This window comes from Argopecten irradians, chromosome 1 (genome assembly GCF_041381155.1).
Source record: "Argopecten irradians isolate NY chromosome 1, Ai_NY, whole genome shotgun sequence".
Lineage (NCBI taxonomy): Eukaryota > Metazoa > Mollusca > Bivalvia > Pectinida > Pectinidae > Argopecten > Argopecten irradians.
In genome coordinates, this window is record NC_091134.1 from 61,493,311 (window position 1) to 61,515,436 (window position 22,126).

At 34.7% G+C, this 22,126-nt stretch overlaps 1 protein-coding gene and 1 non-coding gene across 6 annotated transcripts; one reads left to right on the forward strand and one right to left on the reverse strand.

The window, feature by feature from the left end:
* Positions 1-3,043: 3,043 nt before the first annotated feature.
* Positions 3,044-3,116, reverse strand: Trnav-aac (transfer RNA valine (anticodon AAC)). The gene has a single exon. It is a non-coding gene; the product is annotated as a tRNA-Val (tRNA).
* A 418-nt stretch (positions 3,117-3,534) lies between these two features.
* On the forward strand, positions 3,535-21,142 carry LOC138336554 (intraflagellar transport protein 88 homolog). 5 transcript variants are annotated; one of them, XM_069286077.1, is made up of 27 exons: positions 3,579-3,666; positions 5,216-5,241; positions 5,958-6,074; positions 6,495-6,563; positions 7,254-7,283; positions 7,736-8,001; positions 8,289-8,379; positions 8,708-8,812; positions 9,116-9,218; positions 9,473-9,587; positions 9,824-10,055; positions 10,515-10,585; positions 11,033-11,119; positions 11,300-11,399; positions 11,602-11,688; positions 14,866-14,935; positions 15,398-15,514; positions 16,111-16,219; positions 16,414-16,452; positions 16,691-16,802; positions 17,123-17,238; positions 17,385-17,503; positions 17,900-18,006; positions 18,276-18,333; positions 18,837-18,950; positions 19,230-19,247; positions 20,673-21,142. In XM_069286077.1, exons 3-27 carry the CDS (start codon positions 5,973-5,975, stop codon positions 20,795-20,797), a joined length of 2,562 nt encoding a protein of 853 aa, XP_069142178.1. In that variant the 5' UTR covers positions 3,579-3,666; positions 5,216-5,241; positions 5,958-5,972; the 3' UTR covers positions 20,798-21,142. The 5 variants fall into 5 exon arrangements, with proteins under 5 accessions (XP_069142171.1, XP_069142186.1, XP_069142194.1 ...); XM_069286070.1 differs by lacking the exon at positions 5,216-5,241 and having other exon boundaries at positions 3,535-3,666; XM_069286085.1 differs by lacking the exons at positions 5,216-5,241; positions 19,230-19,247 and having other exon boundaries at positions 3,535-3,666.
* The last annotated feature ends 984 nt before the right edge of the window (positions 21,143-22,126 follow it).

The following is a 22,126-nucleotide window of genomic DNA, read 5'->3' on the forward strand; positions in this document are numbered from 1 at the left end:
AAACTACATCATCGAGCATTAAGTCAATGTTTATTTTAAATATAACATGCAGTAAGTCAAGATACACCCAACCATTGCCAATTAACTATAAAACAAATTGCAGTAATATTGTCCGGAGGAACATCTTTCTGACGTATACGTTGACAATGACTGAAAGCGAGCGTAGTCTCTCGTGGAAACTGAATCCAGTAACACTGTTATGTCTATCTCTACAGATTTCACATAAACTGAATAATAAATGTATGTTTATTGGGTAATATTGTTAAGGACTGCAACAAAAGGATCCTCCAGATAGAAGCCTATATCGTAAGGTATGATATTATCACGATACGCTGTTACGTAATCCTTGTTTATCGGACAGACATCTGTCAAGCTGTCAGATTCAGAGTAAATCGGACTATGCGTCGAATCGTTATTGCATTATCTAGTCCTAAATTACAGATTGGAGATCAAGATAACCGTACCGCAGGCTTCCAAAAATTACACAATAAACCACGCATAAACATATCAAAACAGGAAATGTTGTCCTATGTGACCACAGGTACATGTAAAATATACTTAGCTCGCTTAGTTGACCAACAATCCGTGAACACATCAAATTGCGTCACTGCCCAAGTAAGTCCCTCTGTTAAATGCAGAAACATCGACCACTTCTGTACTCCACCAAGGCCATCCACCTCACAATTCTTCCCCAATCGGAACACTCAGACGCCCAACCCCGAAAAGAACTTGATGATATTTGTTTACTTCCAGAGCATATGAAACAAAAAGAAATCTTGGAAAAGCTTATTGATAGCTCAGACCCAGATTTCATTATGAATCAGAAACATGGCTGGAGGCTTGATTTTTCTAAGCTCTTCCCACACAGTCGCCATGTCATTGTCAGATGAGACAGGCCATCCATGAATGGAAGGGTTCTTATAGCTTTCGGAATGAGCTTGTCTGCAAAAGTATCACCATACATGACCATGGGTCTGAATCGGTGGTGATAAGTATAAGCTATAACTGGACCGACAAGATATCAATCCTGGCACTACAGACCAACTGACAACAACATGGCATGAAACCAACATGTGCACGACTACACTACAGAGAAATAGGTCGATCTCAACCCCAGTTCGACAGTTGGATTGCGGGAGAAAATATAGTACCTACCAGACGTGAACTAGGAATCCATGTCCATGGCCACAACTTCTCCAAACATTTCAACGAGCTCGTCATTTCAATCATTAATTATTGTGGCTTATAACAAGTCGTTGACTTTCCAACCCGGGACATTTACCTCCGTGACATCTTACAAACTGAGCATCGCTAATAAACCCTGTTCTTATTAGTACCATCCATTGTCACGACAAACGCAAACAATCGGGCACAATATTATTGCTCAATCCAGCATCGAATATACCAATAAAACAAAGTCGTCGAAACACTCATTCAGGACGCATGTGATCAATTAGCCATCGAGGAATACCACAGCGTAAACAAGATCTGGGCAGCTCATGCGTAGCATCAAGAAGCGTTTACGTCCCAAAGTGCTTTCAACTCGGTAAGTGCGTCAGAAAAAAACATGAATTAGAACCGCTGAAAGAGACTGGGGACTTATGCAACCCATAAGGTGTGTCATGCAGCACATAGCAGCTATGTCAGCAATCTGCTTGATTTCAGTAAGACAGGCAATAGCAGGAAGCCGTTATCTTATGGGAAATGCAAGCAGATAGACTCCTCCAGAGTATTCCCTTGAGGAAAGATGGTCTTCTCGTGATTGAGTCCAGTGTCAAAGCTGACATACTGAACATCAGCTTTGTTCTGCACACAACGAGGAGGATCTAGCATTAGTCTCTGATGGTGTTCATCATCCACAGTAATGGCATGGACCGGCATTAATCTCGACGTCCTTCCCGGCTAGCAGTACGGGTTCAGAGAGAAAAGAGAGAAGTGTTCCTGACCATAGACGAAGGGAGTCTTGGATGATGCAGTTGTCCTTTACTTTTCGAAAGCTTTCGACTCAATTTAACATCGGTTAGTTGGAAATGTCCTGCGGAAGGCAGTTCGGCATACTAAGGACATCACAGTGTCACGGCCATGCTTTAGAGGCTTGGCTGGCACACCCTGCTGGATGGGAAAGCCTTTATTAGCTCACCTGGCCCAAAGGGCCGGTGAGCTTATGTCATGGCGCGGCGTCCGTCGTCCGTCCGTTCGTCCGTCCGTCCGTCAACATTTCCTTTAAATCGCTACTAGTCATAGAGTTCTGCATGGATTGTAACCAAATTGGCCACAAACATCCTTGGGGGAAGGGGAACAGAACTTATATAAATTTTGACTCTGACCCCCGGGGGCAGGAGGGGCGGGGCCCAATAGGGGAAATAGAGGTAAATCCTATAAATCGCTACTTGTCCTAGAGTTCTGCATGGATTGTAACCAAATTTGGCCACAAACATCCTTGGGGGAAGGGAAACAGAACTTGTATATATTTTGGCTCTGACCCAAGGGGGGCAGGAGGGGTGGGGCCCAATAGGGGAATTAGAGGTAAATAATTGAATTTCTTCAGAAAAGAAACAATGAACCTGTATTTAGAACATTACTTGACATTAAAAACCAGGTGAGCGATACAGGCCTTCTGGGCCTCTTGTTTTTTTATGATACATTGGCTCAAAATAATGATATTTCACAAAGTACTCAACTCGTTTCTCGTTAAGACGGACACTGGATTATTATCTTGATACCCATCCTCACCTAGGTAGCAGACCCTTCCTTTGTAACATGTTTTATTTGTATGTTGACTATTGTGGATTGCTCAAGATTTTAATGTGAACTTTCGTGATTAGATCCAAAGAAAAAGAAGAAGAAGAAGACTAGAATTTTGTTTATTGTCTAAATATTAAAAATTACACATTTGATGTGAATGGTAATAAGTCGAAACATCATACTTTTGAGAGTCCGATGATTTTGAAAATCAAATTAGTAATTACATATCTTACATGTAATAAGATGATAATTAAAGCATTAATATTTCTTTCTTTAAAAAAAAATTAAAAAAAATATCAGGTTCCGACGAGTTTCGAACTCGTGACCTTCTGCGTGTTAAGCAGACGTGATAACCACTACACCACGGAACCTTGATGATGGTATTGAGTTAAAAAGTAAATAGATACCTGTAGCCAGATCCAGAGGATTTTACACATTTATTTGAACTAATACATGGTACATGTATCTTTGTGATTGATACTTACTAATGACGATACATGTATATCAAATACAAATTAATGTCTGAGGGATTACTTGTTCGCAATTATTGCTACATTTATTAACAAAGCAGTGTAATGAAGACACGCGAGATGTTCCGAGTACTGTCAGTATAACGTTATATTTGGTTTGTACTATTTTTAGAAACATATATTGTCAGTAACGATGTTTACATTCGTTTTGCCATATAATAGTTATTATTCTACAGAATGGTTTCTTTAATCATTTCATGCGTTGCAACTCAAAAATAAAATGAGATTGCGTGAGCCTGTTAACAAGTTAACACGTGAATCGAACGCGACAAATTTTGGGGCGATATGTTGCCATCTCACCGTTTCCGGAATGCGTCGCTCAGGAATTGTGGGATAGTGCATTCCATGCGAAAGCTTCACAACACTTTGATGTTGTGAAAATCAAACACAGGTATGCGATTTTATTCTCTTATTTAAACCAGTGTAAAAGTGTCAGCACTCTGATGGTAATTTATTTAAACGATATGTTTTATATATCGATGTGTGTATGTAATGGACGTCTGTAAAATGAACCAACACCATAAAAAACCTAAGGTTGGTTACACTCGGATTTGACAGATGAGATGTCATGATGATAGTAAATTTTAAATCTTCACCATAAGTGTCTACAATTTCTGGCGCCGGTTTAATATACATTCCTTTATTGAAAGTTTCCCAAAGCATTACATAAGTTTGGGAAGTTCCTTAAGAGTTTTCCCTTAACTGTAGGCCTAATGTAATGCTTTCTTACAGTATGAGGGATTTATTCAAGTTATGTTTGTGAAACTGGGGCCTAGATACACACACAAATGATCGTTTTACATTTGTGTGTACGCGTATATTAAACACAAACACTGTTACTATCAGTCGTTATTTCAGCAGTCTTTAGACTCGCGCTACCAATGCTCAGTCACTACCAATTCTCTGTCGCCTATCGCATATTTCCACATAGTTTTGAAATTGAAAATCCTCATAACTTGTTGCCATAATCATTTTGATTTCTTTGTATCAGTTATTTTCTTCATTCCATCGATAAGTAGTGCCATTTTAGGATGTACAATTTTATATGTAAGCAGCTAGACAATAATGTCGAAAAATCTGTGCCATTTTTAGAGGTTTCACTTGAAAAAAAGTTGGGGAAAAAATAATAAAAAGGCATTTCATCATACAAAATGACAAGAAGTATTGCTAATACAATTATAAAAAAGTGATTAAAAGAGTTAGTGGTAAAAAATCTGTAGTTTTGTTGAAAACTAACTTTTTATCACTTGGGGTCCATATTTTGGTTATGCTTTTTACACTATCGCAAGCAGCCGTCAGCAACTGGACATCGGATAATTCTTTCCAAGCACCTGTTTATTTCTAATGGAATTTCATTTGTTAACAACCACAAATTCTTTCATTGTTGATGTTTTCATACAGTTTAGATAATTATGAACGCACTGCCATCAGTTTTATTTATTTTCTTCCTTTTGTTTTGTTAAAAGAAGGGTGACCGAGCATTTGTCTCCACCACATGAAAAATCAATATTTGACCTACTAACATGCGATTGGTACCAAAAATAGATGTTACATATCACATGATCAAAATTTCCTTGGAAATGATTGTTCTTGCAATGTCTCCATTTTCAACAACAAAATCATCTCAATCTATTGATCTAGAATCTCCAAATTAAGAATTCAAAAAGGTTAATTGTTTAATTTTTGTGACAGAGCATTGTTACACTAAGTCTAGGATAAGATATCGACAACTGCAGTCTGTCAGAAATCATCCATTGTGTTTTACATTGCTATACCATTGCAGCTAATTATAAGCCTTTAGTTTGTTACAGAAAAATGTACACATGGCAAAGTGTAGCCTTTTAATAATGTATTATTTTAGTAGTTTGTTAGATTTAAATGTATATAAGTAAGATCTTTATAAAGAATTATTTGCTGATCTTTGTTTCTGGTGAGTACAGAACACCATTTTGTCTGAAGAGGAATTGTGAGTAGAAGTTCTAAATGTTGTGTTCCTATTTCGTTATAGAGATACTTATGTATCTATATGTAATTAATGTTCATTGTTTGTCCATATCAGATCCAAATTTCTGTGTCCATGTTTATTTTAAGGACATTTAACATTTTTATTTGACTAATGACCTACCAGTTCACTGGGTAATACATGAAGTTGTACTGGAATAGAAATAAAAATGTGTAACTCAAAAGTTACTATTGAAGTTTTCATTTTTATTGTTATGAAATATTTAAACCAGCTGTTTTTTCTGTTCAGAATCACTAGTGTCCATGGAAATAACCTTTCTCCCTTTATTATAATATTATATATCTTGACGTATATGAGTCAAAACAGTTAATTTAAATTTGGTAGAAATACTTGGATTTAAAAAAAAACATACCAGATACATGAATCAGATTATCATTATTTTGTTCCTGTGGACACAAAAATCCCCACATCCCTTCACTTGTGTGTCATATCAAGCACCTTCATATAATTATTGTTTAAACTGATGATATTGATGAGAGTAAAATTGTGTTTATCTTGCATATGCATGTATTATAAAATACATAATTTCCATTATAATGTTTTAATTAAACACTAGTCATTATTGAGTCTTTTACAGGGGAGGTAATCATGTGAATAAGATGATAGTGTCTGTATTTTTGGGCTGATATTGTAACAACACAACTGTTGGTGTATTACAGATCTGCCATCCTGGTATGAATCGAATGAACATGATGGAACAGGTCCATCTAGCTGGTGAAGATGAGGAGGATATCTATTCTGGATTTAATGATTACAATGCTACCTTAGATACAGAGGTCAGTATATGGAGGTCAGAGGTCAATTCATTAGTAGCATATCCAGAGGTCATTATGTTATACAGATGTCATTATGTATAGGTCAGAGGTATATTATACATGGATCACTATATAAAAGAAAGGTCACTGTATAAAACCAAGGTCACTATTCAAGTGAATTTAACTAAAAGTCAGTATTATTAAATGTAATGGTTAGAGGTCATCAAGGTAATAAACATTTTGGAGGTCACTATAAGATTTGATATACTGTTTATTATATTAAGACATAAAAGAGAACTTACATAGTAGTACCAGTACATCAATTTCAGTCTAGTTCTGCATTTAATGATAAATACCAGGTCCTGTTTGAAGTACTATTTAAACTTACAGAAGTTGTACTTTTGATAGTGTCACATGTGGTTTACATTTCTTTTGTTATAGGATCTACAACATGATTCCACTTTCCAGAAGGCTGTGATGAGAACCAGTCATGGGCGACGCCCTCCACCTGTGAGTAAATCTTGTGATTTCAAATACAGATAAAACTTATTGGATTTCTATAAAATAACAATGCAAGATGTTTGAGTCAATGAGTGCAAGGTTTTTTAAGTCAAAGAGTTGGATTTCATGGATACTTGGTAAATTAAAGATGACCAGTCCATTTATTATCCCACCATCATCAGATAATGGACTATTCAAATCTCCTTTCATCAGTGATCTATCCATCCATCCGTAAAAAAAAATCATATTTCTTAGAAAGAACTGAAGGAATCTTTCTCAAATGTAGGTTATCCTTGTTGCGTAGTTATGCATATTGTACTCCAAGTTTCTGAGACTGGTTAGAAAACCACATGGTCATAATTATATAAGTCGGTTGAAGTTTTTTACTGCTATGTAGACTTTATGTGTAGTTTATCAAATGCTTTAAAGGAAATTTAAAAGGGAGCAGAGAAAAGATCCTTCTTCCTTTGACTAACAAATATTGTTCAATTGTTAGTGCCAAGCTTTCATTGAGGTCTCTTGTTTTGTTTATCAATTACTTATTTTCAATGCAATTTTAAAGAAACATTAATGAATTATTATAGTTGAATATAAAGATTTCATTCATGACATTATCATTCCTAGACTGTTGTACACACATTTTAGTGACATTCCTAATAATTCATATGTAAGATAGCTGATGATGATTTCCTTTGCTAGCCTATCAAGCGTATTAAGCTGACCCGAGGGGTATGGTTATTATACTGTTTTCCATTTCTGTTCTATGTTGGATAACTTGTAAGTTGATTTTGATACGAAAATTCGTTGACAATAATATCCAATTAGTTTATGCCATTCTGTTGTTTGTTTCGTTATTTTCATAACTGTTTGTTTGTTGCAGCTTTATTGTTTTATTGTTTGTTGATTGTTATTTTGCTCATGTAAAAAAGTGAAAATTCTTATCATTTCTATGTACTATTTTGAATTTCCAAGAAAACTTTGAGAAGGTAAATACATGTACCTATATAGATATTATTCAGTGAGCAATTATCAACTGTTATACTACCAGTATGAATATTTCTTTGTAGAAGTTGTTTCTTATGATATTAAAAGTTGTTTTATATCTGAAATGTCATTATAATCATAGACTACTGTAAAATGTATAGAATGAATGAGTCCTGATTGTGTGCTCTATACTACAGACTGCCTCCCGTGGCCTAGCTGTGGGAGGGGCTGGTGCTGGAATGAGACTAGGTACAGCAGCCAAAGGGCGAGCAGGAATACCTTCATCCATGGGCCGTCTTCAGACAGGTGCTGTAGCTGCTGGGGGCACCGACATGGCCAGACCAATGACAGCTGTCAGAGCAGCAGGTTACACGTCGGTGGGTAACCGAGGGGCAGGGTTCGACCCCATGAATCAAGGGAATAAGGGGCCAGCACCTCCATTAGAGCCTAAACCAGAGGACAGGTGGGGAAAACATTAAAATTATCACTTAACTAATAATGTAAAATTGAAAGCTTTTATTGAAGGACACCAGCATAGTACTTTTCTTATTATCAATATAAGAAACGTAATTATATCATTCACCTTTCTTACATCCTACATGTATCTATGGATTTTCATACTTTTTATCTCTTGGAAGTTCCCCAAAGTTGTTAATTTTTGAAAATCAAAGCTCAAATAAAACTCCATTTGAATAAATTTGAACTGTTTTGGAAAATGAAAAATATATGTATATATAATTCTGTTTACAGTCCCGAGGAGAAGATCAGACAGCTTGAAAAGAAAGTAAACACTTTGATTGAGGAAAGCTGTTTCGCCAACAGTCGAGGGGAATTCAGTCTGGTAAGTTATAGTGGAATGGAAACGAAGCACTCTGGTGAAAGACAGCTGTTTTGTTAACAATCGATGGAAAATTCAATAGAGATTGATACATTATATACCGCAAAATACCAAATCTTCAAATCTTTCAATGAATCAAAAAATGAATTTTTGCCTACTGAGATGTTAGCATACTGACTGAGTAATAAGGAGTAACACAGCATGTTATATAGGTTTACAGTGGTGTTGATAGCCGAGATACCTGTAATTTAGAAATGTTCTAAGTACATGATTATCATTCAATAGAACTTGGGAGATGTTATTTACTTTAACCTGCTTTATTTGGTTTCAGGGTCTAGAAAAGGCAAAGGAGGCAGGGAGAAAAGAACGAGTGCTGGTCCGTCAGCGAGAACAACAATCGATGGGAGATCAGATTAACCTGGATCTTACCTACTCTGTAAGTTACTGTGTTATAGCCTAATTACTGCTATACCATGCAAGTTCTTCCTGTTAAATTGATTCATAATTGATAGAATTGTTTAAATACCCTTTAACGTTTTTGTTAGATTGAAATATAAGATGAAAGATATTGGTACTTAAAATTATAATTTGATCACAATCAGAAAAAAACATGTTTTTTGAACCACAACATTACAATGTAATGCATTGAAATGTAGAAATTCCTCAACAGATAAAGGATGTGGTTACTCTTGTGTTGATTACTGAGGTAAATATTTAGAGAAATGTTATTGGTTTACAGGTTCTGTTTAACTTAGCCAATCAGTACGCGGCTAACGAAATGTTCAACGAGGCTTTAAACACCTACCAAGTCATCGTCAAAAACAAGATGTTCAGCAATGCTGGTATGTGTTTTTCCTTGATACCATTGGCTCTTTAAGTTAGGGGGTGTCAAATCAAAGTTCTGTTAGAAAATGTAACCTTTGACTAAGATCATACTTTATCATGTTTAAGATTATGAATACTCACTGACCATTGATTATTGTATTGGTATGATATCACCTGTTAGTAAAAAAGTCATTAGATGTAAGGGCAGACATTAATTTGATATTTTAAAAAATATAGATCAGAATGTTTGATATGAAGTTCTTCATTACAGGCCGGTTAAAGGTGAACATGGGCAACATTTACTTCCGACAGAGAAACTTCCCCAAGGCGATCAAACATTACAGAATGGCTCTGGATCAGGTGCCAAACTCTCACAAGGAGATGAGGTCAGTAGAAGGAGGACCAATCAGAGCTTTACCTCCATGTCTTAGCCACATACATGTTGTAAAAATATCATACTTATTGTACAACACAGAGATTCTACACAAAAGTACAGAGATCAAAGAATAATTCATTACAGCTGTTAATCAAAGTATGATTGCTTATGAAAATTTTTGTGGTGTATGTTGCTAATTAAGATTTACAAATACTATGTACATGATTTGTGTTATTTCCTGTACAGGACCAAGATCATGCAGAATATTGGCATTGTGTTTGTAAAGATGGGGCAGTATACAGACGCCATCACATCATTTGAACACATTATGTCGGAGGCCCCAAGCTTTAAGACAGGATTTAATCTGATCCTGTGTTACTTTGCTCTGGGAGACCGCGAAAAAATGAAGAGGGCGTTTAATAAACTCCTTACTGTGGATCTCAAAGTGGACGATGAGGATAAATACCTTCCTCATGGGGTGTGTATACTGGCATGAGGATTGGCTAAAGTTTCAAATTTAACACATAACATATTGATTAACTGCACTAAACTCAGTGCCAGCTTAATGTAGATGAATATTTTCAGTGGTAATCATTTATTGCACTTTATATGTTTGCACCACTTGCTTTTTCTAATTGTTTGTATCTGTAGCAATAATGAGGAGGGGTCAATTTATCATTGTACTAACTAGCCATTCTAAATCAATTTCAACCTAAAATATATTTTGTTTATAGCAACTGTAAAATGGCAAGATTAGGTGTCAGGTTTTGATTATTCAGAGATCCTTAATCCTAATGGTAAGAGTATTATTTATTAGGTTTCGATTGTTTAGATATCTTGAAGCTTTGTTATTTACCACCATCCATTGTACTTGGGATTTTCACTGTATGTGATTGTGTTAAAATACATTTACTTGTAATAATTTTGTGATTTTCAGGACGACAAACACTATAACCTGATTTTGGAGGTGATAAAGAATGATCCTCTACGACAGATAGAAAGACAGAGGTATGTTGGGAGGAAATATATAGAGAGACAGAGGTATGTGGGGAGGAAATAGATAGAGAGAGACAGAAATATATGGAGAAATAGATAAAGAGACAGAGGCATGTAGATAGAGAGACAGATGAAGAAGAGAAATAGATATATATACAGGTGGGAGGGGGAAATACATAGAGAGCCAGAGGTATTTTTGGGGGAAACACAGATAGACAGAGATATGTGGGGAACAAATAGGTAGACAAATGTTTGCAGGGACAAATAAAGAGCAATCAACAGGTTTTTCCTTGTATCATATAATTCCGAGAGAAAATTGCAAAATGTTTTGTTCCCCTTGCATGGTATTCTTAGACTAACATATTTGTTGTAATGTAAGTTTGATTCATGATTATTTTTTAGTAAAGACTATTTGGTTTGGGGAGAAGATTAACATTTTTCATATCTTTCTCTGTATAGGAAATACGAGGCTGAGAACTGTATAAAGACAGCTGCTAAGATCATTGCTCCAGCGATAGAAACCTCATTTGCGTCGGGATATGACTGGTAAGCTATGTGAAACTAAAAGTGATCTTTTGATGCTTTATTCTTAGCTGCCAATACAAAGTACAACACTTTGAAAATTCTAAAATCTCACTGATAGAATTAAAGATATTGGTGTATTATTTCTATGTGTATAATTTTAAAATGTTGATGTTTTTTTCTATGTTGTTATCTATGTTGTAGGTGTGTGGAACAGGTTAAGACCTCCCAGTACGTAGACCTAGCCCATGACTTGGAGATCGACAAGGCAATCATGTATCTCAAACAGAAGGACTTCAATTTGGTATGTCACCAAACCTATCACTCCTCATATGACAATATCTATTTTGTGCCAGCTGTCAGTGTTAATGAATTTAGCTTTATCAGCTTCTGTTTAGATTGAAGTTGTTATACTTTTTTCAGAAGTTTAATGCTTGATTGATATATTCATTTGTTTTATACCATCAATTTTTACTGACTTTTCTCTTTGTATTATATATTTACAGGCCATTGAAACATTGAAATCATTTGAGAAGAAAGATTCCAAAGTGGCCAGCACTGCTGCCACTAATCTGTCTTTCCTCTACTTCTTGGTATGTACAGCCTGGCCACACCCACTTAATGCATGACATACTCAATATTCATATACAGGCCACACCAATCTCATCTAAAGGCCACACCCATCTCATACATATGATACTGCCGCCCCTTATACTAGCCACACCTAACTCATATATATATATACCCAACTTCAAAAATCAATACAAATGTACATCACAAGATGTAAATGTTATTGAATTATTTTTTAGTTGTACATCTAAGGACCATCATGTACCTAAGTTGTCATACACAGATACTTCATTATATCATTATAATGACAGTGAAGTAACCATATCATTGTAATGACAGTGATAATAACCATTGAAGATTTAGGATGAATGAAAGGCCACTACCATTTAGAATATAACTTGTCCACCTGATAATTAAACATGCCACACCAAGTGTACATGTGATGTAGACTATATTTCTTAAAATATTGTTGACCCTCTAAGAAAAAGAATACATATTTTGAATGTACATTATAACCAGAGCTTGTGCTTGTTGTACACCATGTTTGTTTATCAGTAAACCATACTAAGTGGTTAACACTTGTATAAACAGCATTGATCACTCACTAAATGTGTGTTTTAGAAGATTTAATATTAATCACACAGTAACATTTCATACTGGGGAGCTTAATGTATTGCTATATTTATACTTATTCAATAAAGACACCTTAATTTGGAAACTTTAGGAAGTTTAATATATATACAACAATTTAGTTCTGAAAAATCATTGAATTCAACTTGTTTCATAAAAATCATATAATTATTTTAGGTAAAAAGATGTGGAAGAATGAAATGATTTTATCAATCAGTACTTGCAATTATAATGTCTTTGACTTCACATCTTGGCTATTATCTAGACAATGTTGACCTATTTATTTATCAGAATCTTGTCATAGCTACAATGTATTCTTACTTTTAGATTTGATTAAGAACAACCTTAACTATGATCGCTATAATAACCTGTAAGGCAGCAATTCACTAGCTGGCTTTTATATTACACGTATCACTGAATGCTGTGACTATAAATAGCTTGTTTGAAATGCATTTCTTTCCTTTTTTGAACAATGGCGTGTTCAGCATGGAGAGGTATTTTTTACAATAGCACTGTAGTTTTTATTTCTTTCTGTTTTTTTGTTTGTTTTTTTTTTCATATTTCTCTTTTTTGCTGAATGTTCATGTTTGCTTCCTGTACAACAATTTATTATTCATATTTCAAATATTTTTTTGTGATTAAGAAATTGTTATGCGTAAAAAAAACATAGAGGGAATTTAGTCAATGTACATTCCACTAACCTTGGTATGATATCAGCCCAACAGTGGGAGGGGACTATAGGTTTGTGTTGTGTCCAACTGACTCTCTCACCTAAAGACATTGGAACTTCATACTAGGTATATACTGTATAGATCAATCTTGATAAGATGAGGAGGGGTCTGCCAAAACTAGGTCACTGCAGCCTTTATTTTTACCTTTGGCTTCTGTTTAATAAAGAAAAAGCTTATCCAGGCTGTATCTCCCATAACATTAAGGCACTTGAATATCTGGTACTTGTTTATAGGTCCACCTAGTTCAGGCTGTGTATGTTGCATATCTGCAATTAGGTCACTGTTGCCTACATTTTACATTTGACCTCAATTTAAGAAAAGGTCCGTCATGATGTTTCATATGAAGACAGTAGTGACATGTTTTGGCAGTTCTAGTTAAAAAAATCTTTTCTATTTGTTTAAAGCAAATCCATTGGCACCAAATTTTAGTTAGTATGGTGTGAAGGTGGAGGGTATCACACTGCACAATTATATCAAATCTGTATCAGGGACTCTCTCATCCACAAAGTCTGAATTGGATGAATTTCTAGTTGTAAAAACTTTGATTAAATTTGTTTCATATTTGTTTTAATTTAGTTTAGATATTAAGACATTTGCAGCCTATATTACCTTTGGTAATATTACCACATGCATTTACCAGTGTTCTCATCAAAGATGGATTACAAAGAAAATATTTTACTCAAGTTTTGAATGTTTTAAAGATTGTGTAGATAATGCACGTGTATGTAAATATTAACCAAGAAAACATTTTACGTTATTGGATCAGCTCTTGAAATATGTATGAGAACATTGCAAACATGTGTTTTTATTTCCTACAGTCCATTGTTTTCATTTTTAGCTCACCTGGCCCGAAGGGCCGGTGAGCTTATGTCATGGCGCGGCGTCCATCGTCCGTCGTCCGTCCGTCAACATTTCCTTTAAATCACTACTTGTCATAGAGTTCTGCATGGATTGTAACCAAATTTGGCCATAAACATCCTTGGGGGAAGGGGAACAGAACTTGTATAAATTTTGGCTCTGACCCCCCGGGTCAGGAGGGACGGGGCCCAATAGGGAAAATATAGGTAAATCCTATAAAACGCTACTTGTCCTAGAGTTCTGCATGGATTGTAACCAAATTTGGCCACAAACATCCTTGGGGGAAGGGGAACAGAACTTGTATAAATTTTGGCTCTGACCCCCCGGGTCAGGAGGGACGGGGCCCAATAGGGGAAATAGAGGTAAATCCTATAAATCGCTACTTGTTCTAGAGTTCTGCATGGATTGAAACCAAATTTGGCCACAATTATCCTTGGGGGAAGGGAAACAGAACTTGTATAAATTTTGGCCCTGATCCCCCGGGGGCAGGAGGGGCGGGGCCCAATAGGTAAATAAGAGGTAAATATTCAAATTCCTTCAGAAAAGAAACATTGAACCTGTATTCAGAACATGACTTGGCATTACAAACCAGGTGAGCGATACAGGCCCTCTGGGCCTCTTATCTTTAAACAAGTTCTGCATGATTTTTGTAGATATTCAATTTCAATTATACTAATGCTGATACAAACTGATCAGGATATTTAAGTGACTAAGTTATGAATGAGGAAATGAGCAAAATTGATGTATATCAAAATAAACTTGGGTATATTTAAAACATTCCTCAGAATTTGTGTGTCATCACCCTTCCCGTGTATATATATCATGTTCTTGGTATCAGTGATCACATTTTCTCTCCAGCATTGTGGCTTGCTATCACAATAAAAAACATTCAATATAGTTTGTATAATATAACAATATCAGCTATAAAAAATAATTTGAATTGTTACCAGATATATAACTTGATTGATTTTATTTGTACAGGAGAATGACCTTGACCAGGCGGACAAGTACGCTGAGTTAGCCATGTCATCAGATCGTTACAACCCGGCAGGTCAGTCCAAATACCTATCTGAGTACTTCTTGTTTCGTGTTCAGCAGTTGGGGAATAGTTACTCTTTCCTGATTTTCAATAGCTAATTTCTTTGACCAGGATTGAGATATCCCTATCCACCTTACAGAAGCATGTTTGACTATAATTCTCCCATAATTAAACAAAAAACAATAAAAGTTTGCTTGTTAAGAAGTGTTCTTTTAATGCCATCATCACAATAATGTCCTGATGCATCAAAATTTATGATGCCGTCAACAATGGGCACTGCATGTATTGATGATGTCACATCATTGTCTAGTGTATGTGAGCTGTCTATTCCCTACTCCAATAAAAGACTTATTCATCTTTTCCCAAGAAACCACAGTATCTAGTATTGGAGATACTGCAATAATAGCTATGTTCATGTATGAAACACTATTGTTTATGATAATATTCATTGTTGACTTGCCTGTATCCTTTCAGCTCTTGTCAACAAGGGAAATGTTGTCTTCAAAAGAGGTGACTTTGAAAAGGCCAGAGAGTTCTTCAAGGAGGCGTTACAGAATGATTCATCATGTGTAGAGGCATTGTATAACCTGGGTAAGTCTCCACCTTATATATGAGAGCCACATGTGGATCCACAAATCTCTATTGTAATGAGTCCTTTATCTGTTCAGTAGTAGTACATATAATGCCTTTAATAGGACACCATTGCCTATTACTATCCCATAGTGTATAATAGGTAGTAAATGGAGTCAACTGGTTACATTTTTAATATATGAATTATATGTATACCTTAAGATTGGTATTACATTTGTGTATCAGAGGAGCTTTTTGGTAGTTCAGTCAGTACTGTCATACATTGCAGTATGTAAGGACAAGACACTTGACCTTTACACTACTGTGATGTGACAGGTCTTTGGTATTTGTCCAGTAAGTAGTCACTTTCTGAAGCATTTCGAATGATTTTCCTTTAAAAGGAAACCCAGCAGCAAAATTATGCTTGTTATTTTATAACAAGCCCAACAATGCTATCAAAAACAAACTAGTCTGCCAAATTGTGTTTATTTTGAAGATCATCATTTCTAGTAATTATGCCTTTGTTATCAATACGATTTTAAAGTTAAACCATTTGTAGAACTGTATTTCTCTGTTTTAATCAAATGTGTTTCACCAGTTCTTGTCTATTTATACAGGCCTGTGTAACAAGAGGATTAACAGACTGGAGGATGCACTCGACTGTTTCTACAAACTGCACGCCATCCTGAGGAACAGTCCACAAGTCATGTACCAGATAGCAGACATGTATCCTTTAGATCTGTCCCCATTACCTCATACATACAGCATAGATTAGGATTTACAAAGTTTATACACTTTACCTCAGTATATAAATCATGAATTTTCACTGAAGTTGTCTAGTCTATTGTATAGATTTATAAAGGTTGTTATATTTTATGTGCAAGATTAAACTGTATGATTTTGACCTTGACCTATACCAGACATGACCAGTTAGATGACACAGCCCAAGCCACTGAATGGTAGGTACAGTTTATTATTTACCATCATACAAATACCAGGAGGTATCACAACCAAAACAGATTTTCACATTAAAGATTATAAATTTGGTAGTTTAGTCTCATTTTAAATGAATCAAGACATCAAAGAAACAGATAGAATTTCGAGAATATGATTATTTTAGTTGCCTCATTTCTGTTTATGAAAATGTTATCATATTGGCTAAGTCTGTCATTATATATGTATGACTATCTTCCCCAGGTTCATGCAGTTGATAGGTGTGGTGCCCACAGATACATCAGTACTGGCCAAGACTGGAGAGATCTACGATAATGAGGGAGACAAATCCCAGGCATTCCAATATTATTATGATGTATGTAATGTCTTAGACACTTCAATGCTTAAATCAAAAGTAGACTATGATTGTTTTATTTATATATTGTTTTCATATTTTGCAAAGATACCCTCTGGTACAGATGGTTGGAAAAGAAAAAATTATAAAAATGAAGTTACAGCTTAATTGTCACCTTGGTGAATATTTAGATGTACCAGATGAGTGATTTTATATAAAATTGATCCACATGAATTTTTAAAGTGGTTGGATTTCAAAATAATTGCAACATTATAAAGTTAATTTGAAGATTCATTAATGGTTTCAATTTTGTTTAAATGAGCCTTTCTGTCCAATTTCAGTCTTATAGATATTTCCCCTCTAACATACCTGTGATAGAGTGGTTAGGAGCTTATTACATAGACTCACAGTTCTGTGAAAAAGCCATCCATTACTTCGAGAGAGCTGGTATAGTACAGTAAGTATGTGATGATGGAGAACTGTTCATTATGATTATATTCTTATCATTGAAGCTGACTTACTCTACAAGATATTTGGAACAGATTTTTATTATGATGCCATGTTATAACTTTTGATTTCATAGAACTGATTTTGTATTTACAGACCTGCCCAGGTGAAGTGGCAACTAATGATAGCCAGTTGTCATCGGAGAAGTGGAAATTACCAAAACGCCTTAGAAACATACAAACATATACACAAACGTTTCCCAGAAAATGTAGAATGTAAGTACAAGTTATACACTGACCTTGAAATAATCCTCTTGATATTTAATGAGAAAAACACTAATAACTAATGACACAAATTATCCCTATAGATTGAAATGTTATGTCAGGTATCAATATTTTTCAAGCAGTTGTTAGATATTCTTGATATTGAATTGGTGAATAATTAAACAGTTTCTGATAGATGATCAGGATTTGTTTCAGTAATACTTGTACAATGCCAACCCTCTAGCCATCCATTATTGAACTTAGCTGTTAATAGGACAACTTTCTCCATCTTCCAGGGTTTATCACAGCTAGATTTCTTCACCTTCATTACATAATTTACTTCTTCATGATAAAACAATACCCATTGTTTGTATTGTTGTTTAATATGACATTGGTTGTACATTACAGGTCTAAAATTCCTTGTAAGAATATGTTCTGATCTGGGACTAAAGGAAGCTCAGGAATATGCCACAAAGTTAAAGAAAGCAGAGAAAACGAAAGAGATCAGGGAACAAGTAAGTCAAAGACTACAATATTGTAAAGATATTATTACTCATTTATCTCTGACATTCTTCCAGGTAATGAGAAACTATAAATATGTGTATACATCTTTTGTATATGTCATCATTGCATATTTGTAAACTTTTTTTTTTCCACTAAAAGAATAACTTCACAAGTTGTTTTGTTTAGTGAATTCCTGAAATTAAAATACCATTGTCACTATGTAAGATTGTGACACCTTGAATGATTTATTTCATCATATACAATTATCATGCTGTTACAGAGAGCCAGTAGTGGGACAAGGAGAGGCAGTGGGCGTGGCCGTAGAGGCGAGGAGACAGGTATAATATTATGTCAGGATTATCAACAGAAATTGTACTTATTTTTTTTTTTTCATCAACATCAAAAAGATCAAGAATTTTTGAGAAATTTTCACAAAATTCTAGTACAGAACTGACAGATTGCCCGACAGTTTGTAAGCATGAATACCTGCATCAGATTTTATAGCGATTTAAGTTCTAGATAAAAGAAATAGGCTATTTTTATTCCCACTGTTTAAGTTCTAGATAAAAGAAATAGGCTATTTTTATTCCTACTGTTTAAGTTCTAGATAAAAGAAATAGGCTATTTTTATTCCCACTGTTTAGGTTCTAGATAAAAGAAATAGGCTTTTTTTATTCCCACTGTTTAAGTTCTAGATAAAAGAAATAGACTTTTTTTATTCCCACTGTTTAAGTTCTAGATAAAAGAAATAGGCTATTTTTATTCCCACTGTTTAAGTTCTAGATAAAAGAAATAGGCTTTTTTTATTCCCACCTTTTATCAGTTTGTATTCCGTCTATAGATGAGAGCGGAGGTGGTAGGAAGACCAGCGGCCAAAGGAAAGGTGGCAAGAGGCGGCCAAACCTGGACGATGTGGACGACGGAGCTTATCAGATGTCCGGTAAACAGGACATAGGTCAGTATATCAGGGGTAGAAATCTCTTTGTGGTCATTAAAACATTTCTTCAAGGGATCACTTCAAAATAGATTAATACACATGTTACTGTGTCAAGCAATGTAGTATATTTTCTCCAAACCTATGTTCAAGTGAATGCATGTTTATGATATAAAATATGAAAATTGCTTAATAATTAGATTGAAATGCTTCAGCCTTCATATTTTGTTCAATTCTTTTAATACGCAGTATGATATGTAAATCTTCATCAATTCATTTATTCATTATTGCTAAATTAAGGAGAGGATACCAAGAATGGTAGGTATCGTGTTGGCACCTGTTCTCTTCCTAAAGTCTCTTTCTCATTCTCATCTACTCTAGTTGTGTGATGTTAATCTAAACTAGTTGACGTAACAAAATTCAAATTTCTGTTGTACTAGCCATTATCACTTTATTATTTTTTGTTTATTTTTTTAATGTGTTAGAAATTCAATTTTGCATTATTGTTACACGACATTGTAAATCTATATACCAAGGTACAAGGATTTTTTTTTAGAATCAATCAAAATCTGACTTCTTTCTTATTGGCATTCCTTCTCTTCTGAAATTATATATATATACTGTATTGTGTGGTAGCTCTGGCATTGGCTTATCTCCCCTTTGCAGAGGTTATGGGCCTTCCACAGGTTTCCCACTATTTACAGAGGGTGATAATAAAACACCTTTTCAAAGTTTGCATTCATCTTTTCAAGACTGTTCTGGTGATGAATATAAAGATGAATAAAGTGAGATTCTATTTACACAACTGGTTTTAACAAAAAGTACATTGGCAAAAATCCAACTTAAAACTCTATGTTGCCAAAATATTGTTTTTTATTTATTTTAGCTTGCTACAGATTCTCTATTTTGTAAAGTCACTTCAATATGTAAACTTAACAGCTTTTTAATCTCAATCTCAAACATTGTAATTTAGTAACATCTTTCACCATATGATTCTTGAGATGCAATATAATTATATCATTTGTACTTGGCCAAAACCTTGCCATTGAATATAGTTTTCAACTTCATCAAAGATCTGCTTTTTTAAGTACTGACTAACATTTGATCTATCTTTGTAACATATATGAAGAACATCTTGAGAGAGGGAAAAGCTTAAAAGAATGGTTCAATTAAAAAAATCTGTAATTTTGAAGGAATCAAACTTTATAAGTGTACTTGCCCAATAAAAACTTGGAGACTTTATATAAAAAAGCAACTTTCTTCAGCCTTTCATTACTGATGCTTAAATTAGATATGGAGTGATAAGCGTGTTGTTTTGACACGCTATACGTGTATTATGTTAGATTTTTTTTTTCTCTATTTTGTTAAAAAAAATTGTTGTTGTGTTATTTTTTCTCCAGATTTATGCATAATATGCCAAGATATTTATTAATGAAATGTTTGATCATTTAATGGTCATTTTATGAATGAATAGAGTACTAAAATGTATTACTTGTGTTTCAGATTAAATAACAAAAAGTTTAAGCCTTACTGTATAACCATTGCTGCATGGTTAAGATTGGTGCTTACTATTACACAGATCAAATGGAGTTTACAATGTAACAAAATAAAGTCAGAATTCACAGGATGATTTAGTCACATTTACATTATTATGATAATATTCAATGCTATATTGTGACAAGTGCTCAATTAGGTCAGACTTTCTTGTAATCCAAACTTAATTTTGTTATCTGGTTTATTTAGATGCATCCTACAGCGATCCCCTTGGACCACAGATGGAGCGACCTAAAACTGCAGCTGTCCGAGGACAGAAGCCAGAAGAGGACATGTTTGATGAAGATTTGGGAGACGACATGTTACCCGAGTAAATACAATGACAGCAACACCATTCATGCCGTTACTGTACTGTTGGTATAGAAAAGACAAATTAACAGTTTGTGCTAGGTTTTAATTCCGTCCAGACTACAGAATCTCCAATGACTGTCAACTATAATTGCTACAAAACTATCTCTTTATGAACAGCAGTGATATGGTACATATAAAGATGTTCAAGTACGTTGGAAAAAAATGTGGAATTGTTTTAGATACTGTTACATTACCAAAGTGTTTTATTTGTAAATAAGATAAAGTATTAATTTATTCAATATTTGATAAACGCAAAGTTGTCAACTGTGATAAAACATATCCGTCATTAAATCATTGTTACATATAAACCAGCTGTGTATTTGTTTATCACTCCTTATATAAAGTCACTTTCTATTATGGGTGTGTGATATTTTGGTGGGACATCACCTTTTAGTGATGTGCTGGTACAGAGTATATGTCACATGTAATTCTCCTTCTACTTTATAATGATTCATCCTTTATCCGTTGATGCAAAGTTTACCGTAATATACAAAGTTTAAATGGAGCATGAAATAATTTCTGGTATTTTCTATCAAGGTTTGGAGATAAAAAATATTTGTAAGGTCCAGTTTGGTTTTGAGTTAATCCATGTAGTGGTATTGTTTGCATTTTACTTCATGATAGAGAATAAATCCAATGACAACCAAATAAGACTTAAATACATTACAAATAGAAAGAAAACTTCGCTTCCAATGAATATTTGGTGAAATGTCTCATTCTTACGGTTTCTCATTTCAAACTACTCTTAAATGTTATTGGCAGTAAAACTGAAAATTCTCCATACCAAACATCAATATTCCTAATGAGTTTATCTTAGAGTAGACAATCCCCTGGGAAGTCCCCACAAACAGTACATGTTATACATTAGGAGTAGACATTCCCATCAGAAGTCTCCACAAACAGTACATGTTATACATTAGGAGTAGACATTCCCATCGGAAGTCTCCACAAACAGTACATGTTATACATTAGGAGTAGACAATCCCCTCGGAAGTCTCCACAAACAGTACATGTTATACATTAGAGTAGACAATTCCCTTTGGAAGTCCCCACAAACAGTTCATGTTATACATTAAGAGTAGACAATTCCCTTTGGAAGTCCCCACAAACAGTTCATGTTATACATTAAGAGTAGACAATTCCCTTTGGAAGTCCCCACAAACAGTTCATGTTATACATTAAGAGTAGACAATCCCCTGGGAAGTCCCCACAAACAGTACATGTTATACATTAGGAGTAGACATTCCTATTAGGAGCAGACATTCCCCTGGAAGAGTCCCCACAAACAGTCC